Here is a 25595-nt window from a genome sequence, read left to right on the forward strand (position 1 = left end):
AGATCTCTAAATGATTTGCAGGTTGGGGAACCTGTGGACCTTCGAATGTTGCTAGACTACAACTCTCATAATCCTTGACTATTGACCATGCTGGCTGGGGCAGATGGGAGATGGAGTCCAACAACCTCCACAAGGTTCACCATCCCTGCAGTAGTTCAAGAAGGATTGATTTATTAGGCTGCTGAGATAAGGAAAGCTGGGAGGCAGGGATAAGCAGGAGTGGGTTTTGGTGTGACAGGCCTGTGAGTACTGAATACAAATCCCTGGCCTCCGCATGTCTTCAGAGACGCTCTGCTCCTTATATCTGGATATGTCCCCCCCCCCTCCACTGTTTGGCAACTGGCTCCAGTTAAGAGCCTTTGGGGGTTCTAGTAAAAAATGCAACCAAATAGTTCCTGCAAGCCTACCCTGAACTAAAAACAAAGAAGGAACAGAAACGAAATCAAGCCTTTGATGCTCATATCTACCTGGTAAGTGTGACATAGGCAATACTTGGCCCACACTGCTGGTAGAGTTCCAGTGCTAAGGAATAAAGCCACATAATATTTGGTTGCTGTCGCCATCTTCTGGCAGGAAGTCCTGTTGTTCACCCAGCAACATAACCATAACCCAAGATGCTCACATTCTCCTTTTATTCGTTCTCGTTCCACGTCAGATCTATACCCTCTGAGTTTAGTTCAGTTACTGCAGCAGAAGCAAGGCAAAAGCTGGGGGCCCCATACTTTCCTGAGATCTGTTTTTGGCAGAGATGTGAGCATGATTTGATCTATTGCCCTGCGAGCTGATAAGCTGCAGGATCTGTCAGAAGGCTCCAGAGCTGTGGCTGTGGGCTCAGAACAGGAAAAAGAGAAGTTTCATCCCAAGAAATAAGAAAAGAAGACAGCCTGGGAGGAGTAGGAGCAGGGCAAAACTAGAAGAATTGCAGATACAACACCTAACATAAATAAACATGTCCCTATCGTTACATTGGGACGCGGGTGGCACTGTGGGTTAAACCACAGAGCCTAGGACTTGCTGATCAGAAGGTTGGCGGTTTGAGCTCCCGTTGCTTGGTCCCAGCTCCTGCCAACCTTTATCTACTTGCACTTTGAAAGCACGTCAAAGTGCAAGTAGATAAATAGGTACCGCTCTGGCGGGAAGGTAAACGGCGTTTCTGTGCGCTGCTCTGGTTGGCCAGAAGCGGCTTAGTCATGCTGGCCACATGACCCGGAAGCTGTACACTGGCTCCCTCGACCAATAAAGTGAGATGAGTGCCGCAACCCCAGAGTCGGCCACGACTGGACCTAATGGTCAGGGGTCCCTTTACCTTTACCTATCATTACATTGCACATAAAGGTTTGTTTCTGCCCTTTGAGGCCATGAAAAACAGGGGAAATATGGGCTTATCATTGGGCCCTCCCACATAGTTCTGTTCCTGCTCAGTTCCTCTTTCCACTGGCTCTGCCTCTCCCAACACAGAGCATGACCCCTCAGCCATGCCTACATTTCATTAGATGTGAGGAGTGGTTAGTCACCCTCCTTTCTCTGCTGAGGTTAGGAGAGGTGCAAAGGGCTTCTCTCTGTGAGCAACTGGTGGGGTGTGGAAAAGCAGTGGCATCACCACAACATGTACAGAAAAGTTGGCATATTGCCATTTGCATCTATGATTGGCCATCAATAGGATGGGAGGGTGAGCCTATAAATTGCAGGGGCTGCTGAAGGAATGCAAGGTTTCTCTAAGAACAGAAGTCTCAGATGGACTGATTTTTTGTACTCCTCCTAGGGGATCTCTTTTGGGGGGCGTTGGGAATCAGTTAGGTTGAAGAGTTGTTTTCAAGTGGTACCCTTCCCTCACTCCGCTACCATTCACTTCTGTGGGAGAAAAATTAAGGGGTGTACTTGGGGATGCTGATGAGGGAGCAAAGTCCCCTGTCCCCTGTCCCCTCCGCTACCATTCACTTCTGTGGGAGAAAAATTAAGGGGTGTACTTGGGGATGCTGATGAGGGAGCAAAGTCCCCTGTCCTTGCTTACCCTGGTGTCTGGAACTGGGGCAGGTCCCCTCCTCCTCTGCTGTGGCCCATATGACAACTTTGTCTTTAAAATTCAGTGGGAAAACATGCACCAGCCACCCCCGCCATTCAGCCTAGACACTGAGGTCCAGCTCTGAGGGCCTTCTGGTGGTTCCCTCACTGAGAAGTGAGGTTACAGGGAATCAGGCAGAGGGCCTTCTCAGTAGTGGCACCTGCCCTGTGAATGCCCTCTCATCAGATGTCAAGGAGATAAGTAACTATACAACCTTTAAAAGACATCTGAAGGCAGCCCTGTATAGGGAAGTTTTTAATGTTTTATTATTTTTTTGTATATGCTAGAAGCAGCCCAGAGTGGCTAGAGCAACTCAGCCAGATAGTAGGGATGCTATTATTATTATTATTATTATTATTATTATTATTATTATTATTAAGCAGCTCCCTTTGCATAGCTCAGCACAGGCTTCTATGTCCTCCTGCACTGATATCAGAGAACCTGGGGGACCTGCTTCCTGCACCTTCTCGGACGGTGTGTCACAGATGTCCTGGTGGAATCTGGTGACATCACAAACCATGCCAAGAGCAATCTAGTATTCCCATTGGAGGACCTGCTTGAGGTCAGCACCCAGGGCTCTATCTACATCCCTGGGAGTTCGAGGAGAGGAGATGAAGTATTTTGAGCTGGTGACAACAAAAAACGTGGTATCTGCAGCAACAGGAGCTGGAGCTATCTTCCTATTGGGCAAAACCATCATGGCAGGGATCAAGAGCCCTCCCTACAACCCAGAGCCACTTACCTTAGCCAGTGAGTCATGTAATGCTCCCAGCATGGCAGTTTTCACAGGCCCTGGTTTAACTCTCAACAATCATCTGTCTGTCTATCACATTTATATCCCAGCTCTTCTTGGAGTTCCAAATAGCGTACATGATTCTCTCCCCCACTCCCCGCCCACCCCATTTTTAATCCCTACAACAACCCTATGAGGTAGGTTAGGATGAGAGGCAGTGACTGGCCCAAATTCACCCAGTGAGCTTCATGGCTAAGTAGGGATTCAAACTCTGGTTTCCCAGGTCCTAGTCCAATGCTCTAACCACTACACCACACTGGCTCTCCAAGCAAACAGTATGGAGGGAATTGGTCTTTTGGATAGGCTCCGGCTGAATATGTGAGAACAGTATAGACATTTGCTGAAACAAATGCCATATGCACTATTGGATGGTGCCACATTCTGCTAATCAGCCTTAAAACAGGCTCTCAGATATCTACCAATGGCCAATGGAGTTCAGGCAGGAAGGCCACACCCAAGGCCTTTCCCCCAGCCAGACTGGGCACAGTTTTTAAAATTTAAATCTCATACATGATCTCTGAAAGTGTGCAACAAAGGAATATATTTGCTCTTAAATTTGCATCTCTGATTTAGAAATACTTGTCAAGTTGCTTCTTTTGGGTCTGTGTTGTCTTCTAATACCCACCTTGCAAGTGCTGGTTGTAGACGTCTTAGCTTTGTGCATCTCTCTAGGCTGAAGCAATCTGCTTAATGAAATGTGAACTGCCATGAATTAAATATCAGGTCCCTCTAACTGGCTGCGCTCCTTGCAATGGCAGTGTCCTCCTCCTGAGAAGGACAGATCTGAGAGAGGACTTTGCTGAAATAGGAGATAGCATAAACATATGACCTTTGAAGAAGACAACACACTGTCAGAAGCTGCCATATACTGAGAGTATTTGGTCTATTTAGCTCAGTGTTGTCCATAATGATGGGCAGTGGCCATCCAGCATTTCAAACATGGGTTTTCCCCACCCCTACCTGGACATATCAAGGGTTGAACCTGGGATCTGCCTACCAGAAAAGCAGATACTCTCCCACTGAGCTCTGATGCTTCCCATGTCGAAACACGTTATTCCATTTAGTACGACATGCTCCATTCAGCTCACTTATCACTGCTCTTTTTGCCTCTTTGCCCCCCTTGGGATCTCTTGCCTTCCTTCCTTTCCTGTGTTTAGAACTCGCCATAGAGCACCAGAGTCAAACTGTGCTGGACTCTGGAGAACTCAGGGGACTCCTGAACACCCTCAACCCAAAGCTAGATGACTACTCCAAGAATATGCTACTCCATGGCATCACCCGGTGTGTTTATCTACTGGACAATGAGGTGAGACTCCAGAACTGCATGATGTAAAGTACAGTGGTGGAAGAGCAAGTCCAAGTAAATCAAGTGTGCGTTGGCCAGCCAGGTTGCACCCAAGTAACCAAGTTCAGGACAGAGGCACTTTTAAGGTAGCACAACCGGTTGGGCTGCACTGGGCGCCAGGGGGCACCACAGCAATGCTGTAGAACGGAGTGGGTGAGGGGCACCAAATTTTAGCATCACACATGGCGCTGCTGAAATTTGAGAGCCCAAAGTCCGCCACTGTTCATGACCAAAGCTACATCTGATGATGGCAGCCTGTGCATCTAAAAATGGGTCTTTGATTTAAACTCTCCTCCTGTCCTCCACTTCCCCCTCCACTGGCAATCCCTCCAACCAGCCACTTATCTTCCAGCAGGACTCTGATACTGGAGTCTGGTTTAAGGCAAAAAGAGCTGTGTGTGAGAGAGAGGATAGTGGGTTACAAGGGGAGAAATGGTGATCGGGGGAGAGTTTTACACCCACCCACCTATTTCTCGACTGATTGGGGCAAAGCCATATTTAAAGGTGGCCAACAGTCTTGCATTCTGGCAAGTTGCTGCAAAGTGAGTGGCAAATCCCTCAGAAGAATGCACATTTTTGGAGGACTCAGAATGTAAAAGGGAATGTAAAAGGGATGTCTCAGTTGTTTCACCAACCCTATGAAACTCCCTGCCTCAAGAAATTCACCTGGTTCTTTTGGCCACTACCTGGAATTTTGGTGGGCCCTTGGTATGAATGTGGGTTAATTTTGCTGGCTCGCTTCTTTTTTGTTTTGGTCCTTTTCCTTTCCTCCCCCCATATTTTCCTTTTCTCTTGTTAATTTTATCTGCCACTTGTTTGCTTGCATTTTGCTGTTTCTTGCCATGGTCTTTTTAATTATGTCCCGTTAGCTGCCTTGAGCAGTTTTGGTCTACAAAGGTGGAGTATAAGTGCTATGAATGATTGAATGAATGGTTTTGTCCAAGCAAGATGAGCGCCGCAACCCCAGAGTCAGTCACGACTGGACCTAATGGTCAAGAGTCCCTTTACCTTTATGAACCTGTCTGGATCCTGAGACTATCACGTGAGGCCCTTCTCTGTGTGCCCCCTCTGAGGACAGTTAAGAGGGTGGCAATGAATGAGAGATGGGCCTTCTCCATAGTAGCCCCCCACCCCATAGAGCCTCTCCAAGGGCTGCCTGGAACTAACCTTCTCATTTTTCAGTAGCAAATGTGCTTTTGTTTTCCTGAGTGTTATTGTGTTATTGTATTGTTAAATATATTTTCAATTCATATGTGATTTTATGAGGGTATTTTTTTACCTGGGATGTAAATTGCATAGAACAGGCTTCCTCAGCCTCGGCCCTCCACATGTTTTTGGCCTACAACTCCCATGATCCCTAGCTAGCAGGACCAGTGGTCAGGGGTGTTGATAACTGTAGTCTCAAAACATCTGGAGGGCTGAGGTTGAGGAAGCCTGGCTTAGAACTTTCTTTAGTGGGAGCAACACATAAATGTAATAAACCTAAACTAACATCCCTCTGACTTTGCGTGCTCTATTTTTCCAGGCTTCTGCCTGTACGTATGAGGATATCAAACTGGTGGCCTCCTTCCTGGATGATCCAGACATTGGCATCAAGATTCAGACTCTGCATGCCCTCAAGGCCTTCACTGGCATTTGGAAGTTTAGAATTAGGATTCAGGTGATTGTTTGTACCCCATAGTGCTTTTCCGTATCAGGCTACATGCAGTGGATCTCAACTGATTCCCACAAGAAGGCTTGCCATTTGACATCATTCGGTGTCTCATCATTCTATGGCTTGTGGTTTGAACAAGTGAACGGACTTCTTTGAGAAGCTATGAAAGGATCTAAAGGAATGGAAAGTCCTATGAAAACTCTGCTCATGGGGTTAGATCCATGACAGTACTTGAGCTATGAGCAGCACATTGGAATGTTGTTAGCTGTGGCCATCTGATCTGTTAAGTATGTTTCTTACCACATCATTCCATTAGAAGAAGAAAATGGGTGGTCTTCTTGCTTCAGCGTACAACTGCAAGGAAGAGGCATTTATGCATCACTAGAGGGGACAATTCAGTCACGGAAAGTAACCCACAGTAACCATAAATCATTATGTTTTCTGCAGGAGTTTTTCCCCAAGGTTCTCGAAATGGTCGCCAGCATCTGGGACCACGACTTACATGCAGCTGGACTGAGGCTGCTGAATGGGCTGCCGTTGTCAGATCACACATTTCCACTGGTGAAGAAGCTTATGCCGGCCTTCATGGAAATTCTGCAGATGGGAAACACTTTGTGTCAGGTACCAAGGCTTATCCCTTGTACCCAACTCCTAAATCAGGGCTGGAGAACTCCTGATGCTGTGTAACTCCCAACAGCCCCAGCCAACATGGCCAATCATCAAGGGGTGATGGAAATTGTAGCTCAAAAAACATCTGCACAGCCACAGGTCCCTCACCCCTGTCCTAAATCCTGTGAGGGCATTAAGTGGAAGCCATAAAACAAGAGTGAGACACCTCATCTGTAGTGTTGATATACTTGCAACTGTCTTTTTCAGGTGCAGGTTCTAAAATTCCTTGGCACGCTAGCCCAAAAGGAAGCTCTGTTATTTGACATCATGAACTGCCAGGTGAGGATTTCAGTCCTGTCTTTGTTGGGAAACCTGGGAGAGGAAGGAAGCAAAAGGTGCCAGAAGGCAGCAATTCGCCTTCCATGTCTGCTGCAGCTTAATGCAGCGGCATTAACAGAGGAAAGTGCATTGTCTTCCTGCTGCCTGGGATGTCTTCCTAGTAGAACAGGGATACAGTCATTTTTAGCCTGAGGGCTGCCTTCCTTTCTGGGCAACCTTCTGAGAACCACATACCAGCAGTGAGTGGGGTCGGAGGCAAAAATGGGCAGAATGTGGCTGGGGAGTGTGTGGCCCAGGGAGAGTTCAAAGGGCCAGATAGAAAGATCTGGAGGGTGGCGTTTGGTTTCCACCTGAAGAATCTGGAGTTGGTCATCCAGACGGGTAGGACCTGCTGGCCCAAGCCTTGTCCTTTAAGACAAAATCAACCTGATCTGCTTCTTTTTAAAGGTCCATCCAGATTTCCTCCACCTCTTCCAACCTTCACGACCTGGAAACCTTCTCTTTGAGCTGCTGGTATTTGTGGAACGGCTTTGTGAGGGTCGCCTGACTCCCCAGTACCAGTCAGTGAGCTGGCAGTACAATGAGTCGTCCCTTCATGAGGTCCTTTTTGGGGACGATTCACGCCTAGCTGACCGCCTCCTCTCGCTCATCATTCACCCAGAGGAAGAGGTACAGATCCAGGCCTGCAGGGTTATTCTGAAGCTCCAGCTCAACGAGGAAGGGGAGATGGCTTTCCTCCACAACTATGATTCTACCTTCTTTTCTGACTCCAAAATTGGCAGCTCACTCATTAAATCGGGCTGTTAAGCCCTTGTAGGATTTAAGAGATAATTAAATTATTTTAAACAGAAACCACGGAGCGAAAGTAATGGTTTGGGGGAGAAGTGATGTGGTGAGGTGTGACCTGCCTAAGCCGTTCTCAGAGAAGCAGCTGTGAGGTTAAGTCTGTGGCAGACTACTGTTGTGCTCCTAAGAAACAAGCAGAGTGCAATCTTAGTCTTCTTGCACCACCGCAAGGTTGGAGTAACTTATCGACAGTATCTGGCAAAGCCCAGCACAAATTTGAGGAGCAAGTAACATGGAATAGAGCAACCACAGCCACACCCCTAGTGCCCATGGCAACACTACTGGCTCCCACCAATCGTGGGCTGACATCATCTCAGCCAGCCATACAAGGAGCCAGTCCTTATTGAGTTCTAGGAATGGTATTATGCTGATGTTTGGAGTAGGGTTGAGAGTACAGGAGCTGTCATCTATCTACTTATTCATCACTCCCACATCTGTACTCCTTTTTGGTCATTCCACCAGCAGTGTTGTCCTGGCAGTGCAGTGTTGCATGGAGTTCAACTGGCATATCCACAAAGTTGTGCTGGCGTATCTTCACTGGTTGAGTTGTATCCGGCATTTTTCCGCTCCCATCTCATACCTTTTGGCTTCTCAGCCAGTATAGGCCTAAATACAGGCTTGTACCCTTAAACAGCTTATTATAATCTGAGTTTTCCTAGGCAACAGATGCACCAAGTGGACTGAGAAGGTGGTAAGTGGGGGAAGGGACAATGGAGGATAAATCAAATTAACAAGGTGCGAACTTCTTGACTTTCTCTCTTGCTTCCTGCATGACTTCAAGACATCAAATCACAAATAAAATACTTAACACCCAGTTACCAAAAGTGCCCTATGAAGCAATCAGGCTCCATTCTTCACTTCTGTCACAATATTTTGGATGTTCGTGAAACTTGATTATTAGCCACTGCTCTACAAACACAGAATCAATCAATACAAACTTCAGATTCTTCCATCTAAACTCTTGTTTTGTACATGGACGGATGGAATGGCACCCAGTCCCTACAGCAGACTATGGTCTGTGCCAGCTGAGTACTGAGCATAGAGTGAGGAAGATGCACCAAGTGGACTGAGAAGGTGGTAAGTGGTAGCTTCATGGGAGCTACCAGAATATGAGCTGGCCATGTGATCAAACTCTTCATTCTGTTGGGACCAAACCAAAAAGAAATACTGTTGTTATCACTTGATCTCTCTGATTATGCACCCAGGGTTCAATAAAGCCTTGATGAATGGCTTCCATTGGTTGACATGTTTCTTTGGGATTGTGCTGCCTTGTTAAAACCAACTGGTCACAAAGGGATGCAAGCCCCAATAATTTATCTGCCAATAGGTAGGGTAGCTGGGGAAAGGAGAGATGTCCCTCCTTAAAGGAGCTATGTCAAGAAACTTGAGCCCTCCCAGCAAGAGGAGTTTCTACCATGGATAATCCAGAATGCCCTCCAAGAACCAGAGGAGAAACATATCTGTCCAAAGTTCTTCCCATATGAGCAGACCCAATGACAAAAGCCACTGCTGAACTAATATAATTCTATCCCTTAAAGTGGCCTGTTCCCAGTTCTGTAAACCAATTCATACAATCCAGTTTGACACACTGATTATGTGTTATGTGGATTCACACAGCATTTGCAACGGGCAGAAAATCACCATGAGATTGCTGCAGCATATACTCAATTTGTATCCCACTCCACAAGCATTGGAGATATGCTTCCATGGCTGGAAAAAGATTTGTTGCGGATAACATTACGCAGGTGGCTTACCCATAAGTTCAATTTACCATAGTAGCCTGAGAGCTCTTTCCTTGCAAGCCTAAAATCATGAAAGTTTGGGACTTGGGGGGCTGGAGTGGGGACAAACTACACATGTGACAGATAAAAACATCACCTTTTAGGTATTTTCCAGGCTTATGTGCTTAGTGTCCTCGCATTTTAAACCTTCCCATTTCCTGATACTACTACCAAATTTTTGCCCAATTCTGATATTTATGCTGGATTAGTGCTGGTCCTCATGGCTTTTGGTAAATATTTCAAATCCTGTTTTGAGATTTTTGGGCTGTTTTACAGATGTGTGTTTGACGTGTCATTTTGGGAAGTTTTTTCTTGAATATGGTCCACATTTTCCTTAAAGAAATGAATACCTTTCAACTTTTCAACATTCTACGAAATCTGACACTTAAATATAATTGAGGAAAAGCTTTGGGAGCACACAGGTTTCCAGGAAAGAAGGTACTGTATATGAAAACTGCTGAATGCTTGGGACTTAGGAAAATTCACATTACATTTCAAAGTCCAGATGTCAGGTCAAGGATCTCCCAAGACAATTCAATTAGTTATTTTACATTAGAACATTTATTTCTCAGAGAGAAAATATAGCTTCAGACAGTCAGATTATAGTAGGTAAAATTAGCATTTTTTTTCTTTACAAGCATAGAATTTTATTACCTCTTTTATACCATTTGATATAAACAGTTCTAGAAAGCAAATAAACTCACTTTCTATAATAAATAGAGCCATCTGTGCTTTACAGCAGACTGACAAGTCACGTTTAGGTCCCATAGCAACAGCAGGATATTAGCCAATTCAAATCCTTAAAATGTAATTTTTAAAAAATGATAAAAGTAAAATGCAAGATCTTAAAACAGTTATACATAAGTCACAAGTCCACAGCTGAGCTACAACCTGGGAAAAGTGTATGTTGCTTTAAATTAATTACACTGTGTGCATACAAAAGACCCAGCAACACAACCGAGGACTTCAAGAATGGTAACAATCGGCCTGAATAATTTAGAATAGTATTTTACAACTATGTACAGAAGTTCCTTCCACAGCCACACTCTTTAGGCATTATCAACTTATTTTTTAAAAATCCTATTCTTATTCTTTATATGTTACAGATATTTTCCATAAAGTGTGGTTTTATGTCCCCAATATATAAGATGTGGTACTTTTTAAAAAAGTAGACCACATAGAAATGGCAGTGATTTCCCCCTTATTATTAACATTTTGTTCCACAATCTCTTTAGTATGAAGAAAAATTAAAATAATAAAAAATACTGAGTTAAAAAGAAAAGAAACAATTATATTTTAAAATTACAATCTTGCTTTGCACCTTTGGTTTGTAACGCTTAAAAAGACATAGAGAAATCTAGACAAATCAGAATTCAAATGTGAAATGCTTTGTCAACTTGCAAACTTCAGCTTTCCCTGTTTTTTCCAGCGCATGCAAGTTAAAAGCTAGGATTCTCGGAGGAGTTGCACACTTGACTTTAACGGATTCCAGTAATGAAGGTTCATAGAGAAAGAAATATTTATGGGGCAAGCTAAGGATGAAATTGCAATGTGTTCTGGTGAGCAAGAAAACAGACACCGTTCCAAATTCAACCCCAAACAAGATGGGGGGCATTTTGAGGGCAAAGGGGAACTGCAGTTTGACACTAATGCCCTGACCCAAAGCTCCACACGGCAATACACACATGGCACTCTATGCAAGCAGGTACTGCACCATTTAAAGGGGGAGAAATCTCTGCACATGCCACAAGGTGCACAATGGCCACATGGAAACCTGTTTCTGCATACAGCCAGCCTCCTCTATAGACATCCAGCAATTATGCGGCTTTATGGGTCAGGGTGATGATGTACAGAAGCGAATGAGGCAGTTCTTACTCGGACAGAACTTCTGTACGCAGCGCCCCTAAAATGGAGCTATGTGCTAGAAGTTTTTAAAACCAACAAGGTTCTGTTTTTGTCGTGTCCTAGTAAATCTTAGTACTTAACAGCATTGCTCCAGCGGACTAGGTGCTTCCCAAAAGATTTAAAACACTGTTTTGCCCAGTTTCAAACATGTTATTAACCTGAAGTTGAAATGTAAAAACTACTTCATAAATGTAATCACACAAAACATTTCACAAGTGATTTCATCTTCATATTTAAAGCTCTGTGCATTTAAATGTGCATGAGGGAGGAGGGAAAACCCACCAAAATATTATCTCTATCCTTCCTGTCAGTAAGATCTAACATAAAAACCTATATAAACCTAGGCATGAGGCTTCTAGACTAGCCTTTAAATGTATAAATGCAGTGGGGCAAACCAGTGCTTTTTAAAATAACATGAAAAAGTGTGTTGAATATTAAATTTGGCACACAAGAGTCATCTAAAGGATAAAGGATTATTTATAGCAGTGGCAGGCTCCAGATAATTCTTCGTTAGCTGAACTCGGGACTAGCTGAAGAATGAAACACAAGAGACTTGTGAGACTTGCAGTCCAATCGCCAAATGAGTTCAGCTTCTCTCTTGCCCTATAACCAAGGCCACGGCAGGACAGTGCAGCTGCTCCTGACATCCTCTTCCTAGTCAGACTATTACATCACTTCATTTCCTGCTGGCTCTTCATTGAGACAGATTCAGAAAGAATCCAGACAGGCTTTATGGCACATATCAGATACTTTACAGCTGCTTTCCCTACTACCAGGAATAGTGCGTCTCTGTTATGAATGCAAACAGACATAGCATTCACACCGTCCTCCAAGCAGGGGAGAATCCCCTACTGATCAGTGACCCGAGACCCACTGTGCCTATAGATACAGGCATTATTTCCAGAAAGAGCAGGAAAGGCAGAGCAGGCTCTTTCAGTCCCTACAGATAATTTGGTGTGACAAAAGGGTGGTCTCCCCGAACTCGACTCATATGGATCATGGCCCGGTCATATGCCACCTGGACAGACTTGCGGATGCTGGTTTTTCGTCCCTCCATCATCTTTAGTTTATCCACTGTGTCATCTACTCCAAGAGGAATAACTTTTTCCTGTGGAAGCCACTGCCTGCAGTTCAAGAGCACATAAAGAGGCAAAAATTATGGATGAGAATGCATAAGAAAACACAAGGAAATCTATTTCCAATGATCCTGAGCCTTAGTTTTCTCCCAGACTGCAAAGATTTATTTCCAAATTTACAGACATGTTTGTTGCTATTCATTTTAACTGGAAACAAAACCCTCAAGGAATGTCAATTAAGTCTGATGAATAATATTGTGACATGTACACCCTCCAAAAGATGGAAGTTGTATAACGACTCTGCTTGGTGCCAAAAGGGGAAGGGAGAAAATGGCAGGTCTTCCCTCCTACCTTCTGGGTGCTTAAATTTTAAGCTGCAAATTCATCAGTATAACTTCTTGAAGCTCTGCAGTCAATAAAATGTTCTTTCCTTAACCTGTTTACATTTACTCACCATGTCCTCTTGTTGTCAAAGAAAAGGACAAGGAAAAGCTTTTCTCCAACTTCTGCTTGCCTTTGCTCCCCTAACTTCAATACCTCCAGAGGAGGGACGGGAATTGGGACTCCATTGTGAAGGAGGCCCTCACGAGGCATGTCAGGGTCAATTATCTAAAAACACAAGGCAAAATACACAGGTTATATTATGGAAACTCATCACCGATCTTAGAAATTCTGCCTGACGATAAAAGCCCTGTTCTGTAGCACCCGAGGAAACCAGGGAAAGGATGAGTGGGTAGCGAAGAAATCTCATCTACGGTAGTAGAATGTGAAGTCTTGATTGCAATTAAAGGAACAAGCTTCACAACCATCTGAGCATTTAGGTGGAAGCAGCATGGATCCAAGAAAATTGTGAAGAAGAAGTTAGAAAGGGCAAAGAATTATGTGAAGCAGGGCAGAGCCTAGAGGTGATAAGGCTCGAAGCTGTTTTAGCCAACAGGTTCAGAAAACACAGCTTACCGTATTTTTCGCCCCATAGGACGCACCTAGTTTTTTGGGGGGGAAATAAAGGGGGGAAATTTATTTTTCCCCCCCAGGTGCTCTGCGCTAATCCTGAAGCTTGGGGCGTGCGGAGTTCAGCGCGCCCCAAGCTTCTGGGTGCTGACAAAGTCTCCGCTAGCCGTGGGAGAGCCGCGTGGCTCTCCCAAGGCTAGCAGAGCGCTGCGCTAATCCCGAAGCTTGGGGCGTGCGGAGCTCAGCGCGTCCCAAGCTTCTTGGTGCAGGCAAGCTCTTCGCTAGCCCTTGGAGAGCTGGGTCTCCCACGGCTAGCGGATAGCTTCCTGAAGCCTGGAAAGCGAGAGGGGTCGCACCTGCATTCGCCCCATAGGACGCACACACATTTCCCCTTCATTTTTGGAGGGGGGAAAGTGCGTCCTATAGGGCGAAAAATACGGTATTTTCACTCTGTATTTCAATTGGTCAGAATTAAGTATTTTAATGTAAGATGAATAACAACCATTCATCTACGCTTTCCAGTCTAGAGAAAACTTAGTAAGTGTTTCTCTCTTATTACGTACTGAAGAATTTGATAAATGAACAAGTAAGCAGAAACTTGTGTAATTTTTGGCAAATTAGATTTCAAAATAACTTTATTCAAGAGACGGTACACCATCCCTGCTGACCCAATATCCAGCTGTCCCAGTTTACTCTCACTCACACCAATTTCATTATGGTACAAGTCTATTGATTCAAGCTGGCTATCAGTTAATTTGCTTTTATAGGCTGATAATTAGACTCAGCCTTTGTTGACATTTGGGCATAGGTGGGGGATTCATTGTTGGAGTTTTCACTTGAGTTTTCTGTTGCATGTTTACTGAATGACTGTGCTGTATGCTATATGTGCTCCTTAACTTTTTGTTTTGATATTTTAAATTATGACTACTGTAAAGCACAAGCAAGCTACTTGTTAAATATTCATACACATGATGCCTATCGCACTTATGTGGGTTGTGTGCCTTACATCTCATTCAACTAACTTGAAACCTAATTTTTGAATGTTTTATTCTAACTAGATTTATTAGCTTTTAAAGATTTATTAGCTTCTAACTAAAGTTATTAGCTTTTAACAGTGGTGGGGACTCTCAGGCCTGCGGTCCCAATTAAGTCTGCAAAGCCTCCCCATTTGGCCCACAGGACATTTCAATCAAGCTACACTCAACCTGCCTTGCACCTGACTTCTGGTGTGCAGCAGATAAAGACCCGGATCAGCTGAAAGGGGTTTGTAAACACCCCCGATAAGCTGACTGAAAGCATCCACAAAGTTGTGTACGCAAAAATAAATAAATAAATTCCAAGACACAACAATCTTGTGAGCACTATGCAGTGGGCTTTTATTCATTCCTGAGGAGCACTCTGAAAGGTGCTTTGTGAGTTGTGCATTTGCCTACACAGTATGATTTAAAACCGTGAAGGCAAAAGAGAGTCACCTTACATCATAGTAACATCAAGCGATTGGCAGATGGGCTCCCCACCCACCTGTCAAATTTGGCCCACTGGGGGTGAGGGAGATAATGATCTGGCCTGCTAGGAAGATCCAGTTCCCCACCTCTGCTACACACCTGTACCTAGGAATCAGTCCCACTGAAATCAGTGAGGCTTTCTACTGGGTAGGCATATGAAGTATTTATATTGCACTGGTGTTTTTAAATATTTAACAATAATGATATGTATGGTGGCTGTTTCTTTTTGGTTAAGAGGAAATCATCCAGGGTTTCCTAGCACCGAGATGGCATCTTTCTAGTTAAAATTGTTTATTATATTTTTATCACTGTTTATCCTTCCATGTTTCGAAATGTGGATGTTACTAGGCATATGGCTAAACATATGGTGATAGAGGATTGTTGATTACTACCTATTCTGAGTCATTTATTTGTATATTTATTTTCCACCAAAGCACTGGAAGGCAGCTAACAAAAAGAATATGGAGCATGCATAAAGAACATTAAAAATGATTAGAAGGAACAAAGTAACAATATGGCTAGCCATGAAACAATAGCTCAGAGGCCCCCAAGTTTTCATGATGAAAGCTTCAGTGTTGTGTAGGGTTCTTCTAGAGGACATCTTCTCCTCCCTCCTCAGATGAAACTACATTTTGAGCTTAACACTGTATTATAGGCCACCAAGACGTCCTGAACCAGATATACATACCAGCGCAGGGTAAGAAGGGTAGCCACGACATTTTGCCCATACAAGTTCCAGAGGTTCTAGTTCCGTGTGCTCCTCAAAGGGCATCAGTAGGTTTGTACCTAAGGAATCGCAATACGAACTGCCTTAGAATCATTGTCTACCATGACAATAACATTTTTCCTTGAAAGATATTGCAGAACTATAGATGAAGGCTGCTGTTATGAATACGAAGTTGAGGAAACATATCCTGCATCTTAAATAACACTTCTGATAAAAACTTGCAGGTTGAAAAAGGAAATCAGGCCAAACATGTTAATTAAAAATGAGCAACTATTTCGCATAAGACAACAATATCTAAGGCAACCTTTGCCAGCCTGGTGCCCTCGGGAAGCTTTGGACTGCAACTCCCATCAACCTCTGCCAGCGTACCTGATGGGAGCTGCAGTCCAGAAAACCTGGAAGACACCAGGTTGGCAAAGACTTATCCTACCATCCTCCTTTTATAAGTAGACAAAATGTTTTGTAAGAATGGATCTGGTATAAAGGCAATACATTGCACACCAGGCAGTGCAATCTTACACTCACATTGACCCAGTACCAAAGGCAAGCTACCATTATGACAGGAGAATAGCTGCCACATCCAATGTGTGCTCAGCTCACAAGGAGAAAAACACACAAGAAAATCCCCAAACAGCGTAAAAACAGACATTCCCACAACATTCCAGAAGCAAGGGGAATACTCACCTAATGGGGACTGTGCATGCCATGCCACACACATAAAGGAGGAACCAATAAACTTATAACAATGGGAACACAGCCCCTGCATCGCAATACACATCATATGCAAGCTGCCACCCTAACACTCCCACGCCATCAATGGCAAAGCCAACAACAATCCCATTGAGGTCAGTGCCCAGTCATCCCCCCAGGGCCAGGCAAAGGATGAAATTCCCTTATGCTCCTCACAATCACTGTTTTATGAACACCACATGCAGCAACATAGTATCCTTCTATACCACTTGGAGGCAATTGTAATTAGGCAATGTATACATTGTTTAGGGGACTGATGAGAGCATACACAGCCTTTCTGGGACAAGGTTCAAGACCCAACCACAGAGAAAAATACAGGTAAAATCTACCATTGACTGTTGCCATACTAAGCTACTTCCACAAAGACTGAATTCTGAAACATGCAAAAATATTTTTGTGCCCAGAATAAATTATGGAAATTAAATCTGAAAATATATTTTAGGCAACATTGCCAAATTTATTCTATTCCCCAAATTATGAGCTTCCCCCTATCACACACACTTTGAAGAATTTAGAATGCTGAATCTTGATTGGCACAGGTCAAGGAAGTAGGCTTGGAGACTTGAATGTCAGCTGGGGAAGGACTAGGAAGCAGGGAACCATAACAGTAATGCATATTGCTCCATCGATTTAACACTCTGTGGTCTGAGCCTTCTCCAGATATTGACAACGCATTTTCAAGGTTTTCTCTACAGCTATAACATATGGGGGAGGGTTTGCGGGGGGGGGGGGGGATGAAAGCCTCATTATAGAACTTGCCCAAACTCTTTTACCTACATCTTTACAGCGGAACTGATCCTGCCATTATAAAAATGGCAAGCTATAAGACTGGCAACAAATGTAAAGAACATGCTTAGAAACTGATCCTATGCATGCTTACTTGCAAATAAGTTTCAGAGTTCAACAATGCTTATTTTGCTGGCGTTGGAAGGATTGCAGCCTTAGTCTCCTTTGGCACAATCCACAGGAAAAAATAACATCCATAACCTAGTTGTACAAATTATAGCTACACGTTATGCTTAAGAAACACCAACACTGTTTTTCTTACCTGAGCTACTGTATTCCAAGTCTCCATTTACACCATCCAAAAAAGGGACCCGTGCAAGGGCAGGCTTTCCTCGGCTACGTTTGTGCGGAGTCAGACCACTGTGAAAAGAGAGCCAAGTGATAAAACAATGCTTAGCTCCAAAATACACCTTGAGCTTCATGGAGTGAAGGAAGAGGAGTAGACAGAATGCCGTTGTGGGCAATAACATCTGGACCTGATAAGGGACTTCTGCAGCCTTTCTTTTGGTAAATAACCAGAAGTGGGTGGCCAGAGCAGCAATTAAAACCTTACTGTGAAAGGCAGAAATTCATATGAATCATAGATCTGATCAGCTGCTCCTAGGAGAATTGGATCTGATGCAAAGGACAGGGAAGGTGGGAAACAAGCTAATTCAGGCAGGCTGTGCATTGCTGCGGACATTGAAAGCAGGATGTGATAGGGCAGAAGCAAACCAACATTGCAAGAAAGCTGGTTCTCAATCGACTGTTCTGCAGACAAAAGTTTGGATGTAAAGCCAGAGGGAGAATGGTATTGGCAGTGATGTTCACTTGGGATAGGCAAGCTAATGGCAAGACTGTGCTAAGTATTAAAGGTAAAGGGACCCCTGACCATTAGGTCCAGTTGTGACCGATTCTGGGGTTGCAGTGCTCATCTCACTTTATTGGCCGAGGGAGCCGGCGTACAGCTTCCTGGTCATGTGGCCAGCATGACTAAGCCGCTTCTGGCGAACTAGAGCAGCGCACGGAAACACTGTTTACCTTCCCTCCAGAGTGGTACCTATTTATCTACTTGCACTTTGACGTGCTTTTGAACTGCTAGGTTGGCAGAAGCAGGGACCGATCAACGGGAGCTCACCCCATCTGATCGGCAAGTCCTAGGCTCTGTGGTTTAACCCATAGCGCCACCCGCGTCCCTGTGCTAAGTATTAAGGACTACTTTATTATTATTATTAAGGGATTGGGGACTACTCTTGACCCTATAACCACCTTGGGATCAAAAGGTAGCTTATCTCAGCAATAGACTGGTAACAAAACACAAAATAATAGAAAACACTGATGCTAAAGAATGAAAAAATAATGCAGATATCAGTGTCACCAATTTACCATATACTGCTTAGAATTATACTGCCTAGAATACAAGGGTTGGAACTTATCACCCCTCAGCTGCCACGTGCTAAACAGCACACATGCAGCTAAATCAAGATTAGAGCCATAATTCCTCTGGAATGCTGATTTGTTTATTAAAAAAACCTCTGGCCTCTGATATGAAGAGGCACCTAAAAGTATAAATGGAAAGAAAAGACTGGAAAATTACCAAGAGAATAATGTTTTTTCTAGGTGAAAGCACCTGGAAGAAGACTTACCTGCAGATGTCAGATGAGAGACCACTACCGAGGCCAGAACTGCACTCTGAGTCAGACCCGCTTTCCATATGCTTCCTGAAGCCATTTGTCACTGGTGCTGAGAAGAATGCATGTGAGAATGAGTCTAATGGTATATACAATGCTATTTTAAAAATTCCATAGACCACAGATGTGGAACATCCAGCCTGCAGACCTAATTAGGCCCACTACGCCTCCACATTTGGTCTGTGAGGCCATTTCAGCCAAGTCACATCTATCTGCCCTACATCTGGCATGAGGTATAGGGCAGGTAAAGGAGACGCTTGGGCAAAGCTTTGCAGGTATCCCCAACCAGCTGATTGAGAGTGCCTGCAAAGCTCCTTGCACAGTGCTTCCTAAGCATCAACTATCAGTTGAACAGTTGCTGCTAGAAAAGTGTGGAACCCACTTTTTTACCTGTGTGATTTACCACACAGGTAAAAAAATATCCAACTTGGCCAACTTGCTCCCCGTCCCCACTTTAGACACTTATGAAAGAAAACAGACTACATACACCACAATTCTACAATGCAGCTAACAAGACTATTTGAATCATGTCAAAATTTTGTTGGGGAAAAATGCATTTAAGAGTTTAAAGAATGCATTAAATTCTCATTCCCAATGTCTGTGCACAGTTGGAGTCAAGAGGCATCTTGCAACAACTATGTTCAAAGAACTTGTTCAAAGCAAGTTTTGCCCCACCATTTTCTTATGTTCGTAGAACAGTCCTTACCAACTCTTACCCATTAGCAAGGAAATGTTCCTCATCCACCTCTCTTTAGCCCAGCAACTGCTACCTCCTTAACCCCACTGATAACTGGCGAATTATGGTAAGCACTGCCTTGTCTACAAAGTCAAAATTCAGCCTGAACAAATGTTCACAAGACACATTTTCCTTCTGTATATCTGCTAAACTTCTCCCCCTACACTCTAAAAATCATTTTCAATTCCAGAGGTCTGCACTTAAATGTATAGTTAGCCTGGATTTGATTCTGCATGTCATCTGCTACATGGTTATGATTATTGATAGGAAGGAAACTTGAGCTTTGGACATGCCAAGTTTTTCATATAATGAGATGTTCCTGATTAGTGCTTTTGGGGGGAGGGGTGTTTGGCATTAGTACCTTGTGAAAGAAGTACTACTTTTCATGCATGGTCAAGTATGCTAACTTTGGGAATGCCCCTGTCCCAGTCATCAGCTCAAGACTTCACAACTAATTCCCCCTTTTTTAAAAAAAACCTGTTTGTTTTAAACACAGACTGGGCTCATATTCACTACACAGCAATCCCCTAGAGACCTCATTACTTTCCTTTGGGGATGTGTGAATGTGTTTGTTTCTGCTCTTGCATAATCCCAGAAGGTTTGGTCACCTACAGAGGTCTGTTCTCCTTCCTTATGCCCTCACTCTTGGCAAGAGTGCAATCTGCTTAACAGCCTTTCCATATTCAAGTGACACTGGGTTTAGAAATAAAGAAATTAAAGAGCAGGCCTCAACTCTGGGAGGAGAAAGTACATACATAAAAGTATTATAATATCACAGGACAAGGAGAGACAAAGAGAAATAAGTGATGAAACAAGGGCTGCAAGTGTAGATATCTCTTAATTTTTTGACTTGAGTTTCCACATATTGGTTACGAAAACAATTCTTTACTCCACCAATGAAGGTTAACCCAGGCACAAGTAAACTTCACTGTAGCCCCAGACTTAGAGAATATGATATATGAGATTTGGAAGCAGGTGAGAAAGCTGTATAATATTCCATCCATGGGTCCCCTGCTGACTAATGTCCTTTATCAGTAGGAAAGTGGAAAATGAAATTGAAAAAACAACAACTACTAGAAACATTTGGTAATGAATTTCCACTAATTTCACCTACATCTCTTTTACCCATCATGAAGCACAGTTCACAAGTCACTGAGCTGTCAAACAAGTGTTTAGGATGGGGAGCAATGACTGTTGCATCTTATCAAGCTGTACTAGAATCACAAGCCAACTAGGACACAGCAGTATCCCAACAGAATAGGTTATCACTTTCATAACTGGTAACACACAAGTTAAGCAATACCATTTAAAGCTGCTGCATAGCACAGAATAAAGTAGAGAGGGGAGCAGCCCATCTTAAAGGCATTTTAGCCAACAAAGAATCAACTATTATCAGGGCAACCTAGGCCTTAATACTGCTGTACAATTTGGTCACTGGGAGCACATTACACCTGTATTCCATAGCATGCACTGGGTCCCTATACAATTCAGAGACTTCAAGGTGCTACACTTGACATATAAAGGCGCCTGAGGAATCAAAGAGACAGTCTTATTTCTTCTATCCCATCACCAGCTCTGTAATAAACTAAGGAGCACCCTCGTTTCCTCTGTGAGCAAACTGCATACAATAAGGTTTATCAGTGGTGGCTCCAAACTTATGAACTCCCCCTATGGATGTGCTAAGGCTCAGCATGAGACTCTTCCAGAAGTATTAAGGCCTGTGGAGATCTTTTTATTAGGATTTGCATTTAGACTTCATGCTTTTATTTTTAAAATAGTAACCCACTATCAGTCTTTGATATATAAAGTTAAATAAATGAAACAGTGTGAAGTACACAAACCATAAAATAGAGAAGTGCAAGCTAGCATGTATTCCTAAGTTTGGGTTGCAGCTAAATGGGAGATTCCACCTACTACTTTAACATCAGTAACTGCTAGCTAAAAAGGTGTTGCATACCTCTGACAGGTACTACTACACTTGCTCAGTATGAGATTGCACGGCACTATTTTACCAAACACTTCCTTGATTCTCTGTGCCCCTTTTAAAGATAAATCACAAGATCACTATGAGCACATGCACAAATACTGCTTTAGAAATAGTTACTCATTCAACTTTTTGAGAATGGCTCAAAAATCCCATCTGATTGCTCTAAAGAGCTTCAGAACTGGTCCCTGTTTTTAATGACTAAGAAAAGATATGTGCTAGTTGCTTACTCTGAAAGAAGAAAGCAGAAGTGAGCACACTTGCTTTGTCTTTACATATTTTAAAACTTAATTCTATTGCCTTTAATTACATGCTATGGTATTTTTATTATTTCTGTTAGCTGCCTTGAGCAACATTTGATGGAAAGATGGGACATAATTTTGATAAATAAATCAACATAACAGTATGCTTTTCAATAGCATCAAATCACGCATTCACTTGTGAGTAATCACGTGCATATTATTCCAATGGTGTGTAAGCATGTGCAAAACAGCCTGAGCTCAGGGAAACATTCAGATCAATACTATGACCCTGCTGCTTGCCTTTATAAAAAGTCTCCCTAACACTGTCTGCTTCCTTCCAGATCCTCCAGACCTATAAGTCACCACAGAACCATTACTATCCCTCTGCATATCCATTTGTCCAATTCTGGCACATGACTGCACAGGATCCAGGAACAAGAAACAGTAGAGAAGAATATGGTGTAAGCTTTTCGCATCACTTGATTTCACTGAAAATTCTCAATAGTGTTAAGGTTCACTACATTATAAATAAATAGTTCACACATGCATACATTAAAAATGGAGAGAGATGTGTATCTGATTCAGCTGAAGGTTGAAAAAGGTGCAAAGAAAAAGAGAGAGACCTACTCTTCCTCTCCAACTCAAACAATCAGGTATTACACTTCTCCCAAAAGCAGCCTAGAATGCTAAAGGCATCAGGGAAGAAAACTCCCAAATTAGTCACAGATTTATAGGCTGGTTAATATGCCTTCCTCTGCAATATAAAACTCTTTTCTGCTCCAGAGCCCATAGCTTCCTCTCATCCTTTAGTACAATAAAACTAGTTTTGGGATTCATGCAACAGACATTTGGCAGAACTCAATTCCCAAAGGGACTCAGAGAAATGCTGCGAAGGCGTGGAGACTTCTTGCCAGCAGGCAAGCAGCGCAGCTACAAGACACCTCTACTCTGGGGATCTCTGGCTTTCCAAGACATCAGAGGAATGAAAGCTCAGGGGAGTCACCTGTCACTCCTGCCTGCCTGGGGGATTTCTCGCCATCGCTCTCGCTGCAGCTCCCACTCTGTGGCCGTTTCCGGGATGGCCGCTCACCCTCTACGCTGGAGGGGGAAAGCTGCCCACTCTGGCTGTGGTCCTCTCCATTCTCAAGGGGGCAGTCCAGACCTCTTTGCAGTTTCACCCCATTCTTGGCTTTTTTAAAAAGGACAGATGTCCGCCTGCCCACTCCACTAAGTGGGGGGCTGGCAGAGGTGCCCGTGGCCTGAAGGGCCAATCCGTTCAGGCCGTTGTCGCTGAGCAAGCGCTGGAAGGCGTGGCTCTCCCTCTGCAGTGTCTTCTTATCAAAGAGCTCGCCCTCGGACTTCAGCCGCTTATGTAGTCTGTTCAAGGACTTGCTTTCGCTAATGGGTTTGAGAGTTGGAGGGTCCTGCAGAGAGTCCAGCTCCGATAGGGGGGGTGCAGGTCCTGTGGGCTCCAGGGTGGGGGGAAGTGGGGGCTTGGTGTCATCTGCTAAAGAGAAAGAGAATCTGCTTGAACATTTTAAAAAGTATTTCCCAAAGTACGGATCACACCTTTCTGCCCCTTTCTATGCTTGAAAGTAAATGGCAGGTAATAACTAACTTTTGTTGAATAGCCTAAAGAAAGACACTCAGAGGTGAAAAAAATAATAACTATGGCACTCTGTAGAAGAAAAAATATTCATCCTCTTGAGAGCCAGTCAACATGCTTGCCATTTAACCAACAATGTTATTTATGGTGACAGTTCTATGCATCGTTACAAGCGTGCAAATCCCACTGAATTTAATGGAATTTGCTTATACGTTTACATGCTGAAGTTCAGGCTGCATGACGCTTAACTCCCCAACCTTCTTAACTCTACATAGCCATGTTTGACCTAAGAGGGTAAAGAGATATGGGAGAACTAGAAAACATCAAAGGAGGAGTTTCAAATGCAAAAAAGTACCTTAAGGACCTCGATCATGTTGCAAATAATGGAAAACAGTCAATTGTGTATTCTTTTCCTTTTAAACCACGTCATTGTCCCTTGTACTAAGGTCACCAAAAACACCCAGAGATCATTAAACTACCAAATCCAAGCTCTGCTTTCTCTCCAGTGAACCTTCCTTCCTCTTGAATTCCAATTCATGATGCAATGAGGTCACAGATTAGCACTCATTCTTCCCCCTTTTAAGGTTCTGTTCCTGTTCAAGCACTATTTGCTATCTGTGCAATGTTCTGGTTGTCAGCAGGGGAAAACAAATTATTCCCTCGACTAGCTAAACTGCATGGATTGCCAGCGCTGTGGGAAAGCATGGCTGCTAAGATGACTACAACCCCTTAAGAAGGAATGTCACCATTCAGGAATTTTGTAAGAACCTCATAAAGAGAGCACAGAGCATCTCTGAATTCACAGTATATTAAGAAGCCTTTTGTCCTATTTAGTGCAGTTCAAAATCAGAGACTGGTACGCTTATAAACTAAAGATTATTGTAGATTTAACCAAAACAATAAACATGAGGTAATCTGTTCATACTGAAGCTCTTCCCTAAACCTCAATTGGGAATACTGATATTCTTTTAAGTTTTTTGGCGACTAGTTAAGAATACTTTAATCCCTCACCAAGAGACAGCAGACCATTGGTGTACCCTATTTGTATATCGTCGGGAGAGGGGGTGTCTCAAGGAAAAGGAAAACAACTTTTCAAAACATCCCTTTAAATATTCCTGAAAGCAATCCAGAAGACAAATTAAGATTTCTGAGATCCATTCAGCAAAAGTCAAAACAGATTCTCATCTGCTGCAACCACAAAAGATGTGATAGCCTAGGAAAAGCCAGAAACTTTTTCAAGGGTGAATCCCTCCCAATCATTCCCCCCCCCCCCCCCGCAAAAAAGCTTTTTGTTTTGTTCAAAAAAATAGATTATGTTTGAATGACAAATACAATTCCTTCCAGTAGCACCTTAAAGACCAACTAAGTCAGTTCTTGGTATGAGCTTAGTGTGCATGCACACTTCTTCAGATACCAAGAACTGACTTAGTTGGTCTTTAAGGTGCTACTGGAAGGAATTTTTTTTTTTTTGTTTTGACTATGGCAGACCAACACAGCTACCTATCTGTAACGACAAATACAATGTTTAAGATAAAGTGCTCATATATTTACTCCCCGCAAATGATTTCTAAAAATTATGTAATGGGAAGACTTTTATGTTAAGACTATGTGCAGTATCAGATGATTACAATTCCTGTACATTGAGGACAATCAAGTCCTGAGTTGTAAACTGAGACTTCAACTCTCAAATGCAACAGCAAGATGCATTTCTGCCTCTGGGGGCACTGCTATTGTCACAAGAGGAAGATGATTTCAGTGCCTCATTTGCTTGTGAAAGGGTAGATGTTTGTTTCAATACAGGCAAACCTTCAGATTTTAGAAGTTCATTATAAGTATGGTGATGACAAATATGAAGAAGCAGAAGATGCAGGAACTGAAATTCATAGTAATAGCTCAGAAAATGAGACATTAAATTTTACTATGGAGAACTGGAGGAGACATAATAATGTTCTTTGTTTCACAAATATTAATTTGTTTCTTCTTCTTTTTATTATTACCAGTTGCCTGTTCCTCATAAACTGGCAAAACCAAAGAGATTCCTTACTGCTCAGCAGCTTGTACTTTCATTTGTAACTTAAAAAAAAAATAGCAAAAAAGTAAAAAGGAAATTCAAATTGTAATTAAACTGAAATGGTGATCTCTTTCTCATCTCTGTGTATGTGTATATATATATAAAACAGAATTATTATTTTCCAAAATTTCTGGGTTTTTCCTGGGAAAAATGGGGA

General features: G+C 43.1%; 2 protein-coding genes across 9 annotated transcripts in view; one reads left to right on the forward strand and one right to left on the reverse strand.

Moving 5' to 3' along the window:
- Positions 1 to 2601: 2601 nt before the first annotated feature.
- LOC310847356 (armadillo repeat-containing protein 12-like) lies at positions 2602 to 7654 on the forward strand. Of its 2 annotated transcripts, XM_083745085.1 has the most exons (6): positions 2604 to 2812; positions 4013 to 4161; positions 5726 to 5860; positions 6302 to 6475; positions 6731 to 6802; positions 7250 to 7654. In XM_083745085.1, the coding sequence occupies exons 1-6, from the start codon at positions 2674 to 2676 to the stop codon at positions 7607 to 7609; spliced, it is 1029 nt and encodes a 342-aa protein (XP_083601211.1). In that variant the 5' UTR covers positions 2604 to 2673; the 3' UTR covers positions 7610 to 7654. The 2 variants fall into 2 exon arrangements, with proteins under 2 accessions (XP_083601212.1, XP_083601211.1); XM_083745086.1 differs by lacking the exon at positions 5726 to 5860 and having other exon boundaries at positions 2602 to 2812.
- Positions 7655 to 9974: 2320 nt separating this feature from the next.
- BRPF3 (bromodomain and PHD finger containing 3) overlaps positions 9975 to 25595 on the reverse strand; it is a 36427-nt gene continuing 20806 nt past the window's right edge. For 3 of the 7 annotated variants that reach the window (XM_083744933.1, XM_083744932.1, XM_083744934.1), the window contains 6 exons: positions 22765 to 23268; positions 18755 to 18851; positions 17392 to 17489; positions 15555 to 15652; positions 12865 to 13019; positions 9975 to 12458 (listed from right to left, as the gene is read on the reverse strand). In XM_083744933.1, coding sequence (XP_083601059.1) covers positions 12275 to 12458; positions 12865 to 13019; positions 15555 to 15652; positions 17392 to 17489; positions 18755 to 18851; positions 22765 to 23268 — 1136 coding nt within the window. In that variant the 3' untranslated portion in view covers positions 9975 to 12274. The remainder of the gene's footprint in view (positions 12459 to 12864; positions 13020 to 15554; positions 15653 to 17391; positions 17490 to 18754; positions 18852 to 22764; positions 23269 to 25595) is intronic. The other 4 variants (XM_083744936.1, XM_083744935.1, XM_083744938.1 and 1 more) reach the window with 2 other exon arrangements.

Source organism: Podarcis gaigeae (genome assembly GCF_964106915.1).
Source record: "Podarcis gaigeae genome assembly, chromosome: 6".
In the NCBI taxonomy this organism is placed as follows: domain Eukaryota; kingdom Metazoa; phylum Chordata; class Lepidosauria; order Squamata; family Lacertidae; genus Podarcis; species Podarcis gaigeae.

Excerpts from the sequence above, each read along its gene's own strand:
- LOC310847356 (XM_083745085.1), top strand. The coding sequence starts at position 2,674 with ATGAAGTATTTTGAGCTGGTGACAACAAAAAACGTGGTATCTGCAGCA. Across the intron at positions 4,162-5,725 it reads TTTATCTACTGGACAATGAG|GCTTCTGCCTGTACGTATGA; the intron begins GTGAGACTCCAG and ends CTATTTTTCCAG. Across the intron at positions 6,476-6,730 it reads TGGGAAACACTTTGTGTCAG|GTGCAGGTTCTAAAATTCCT; the intron begins GTACCAAGGCTT and ends TGTCTTTTTCAG.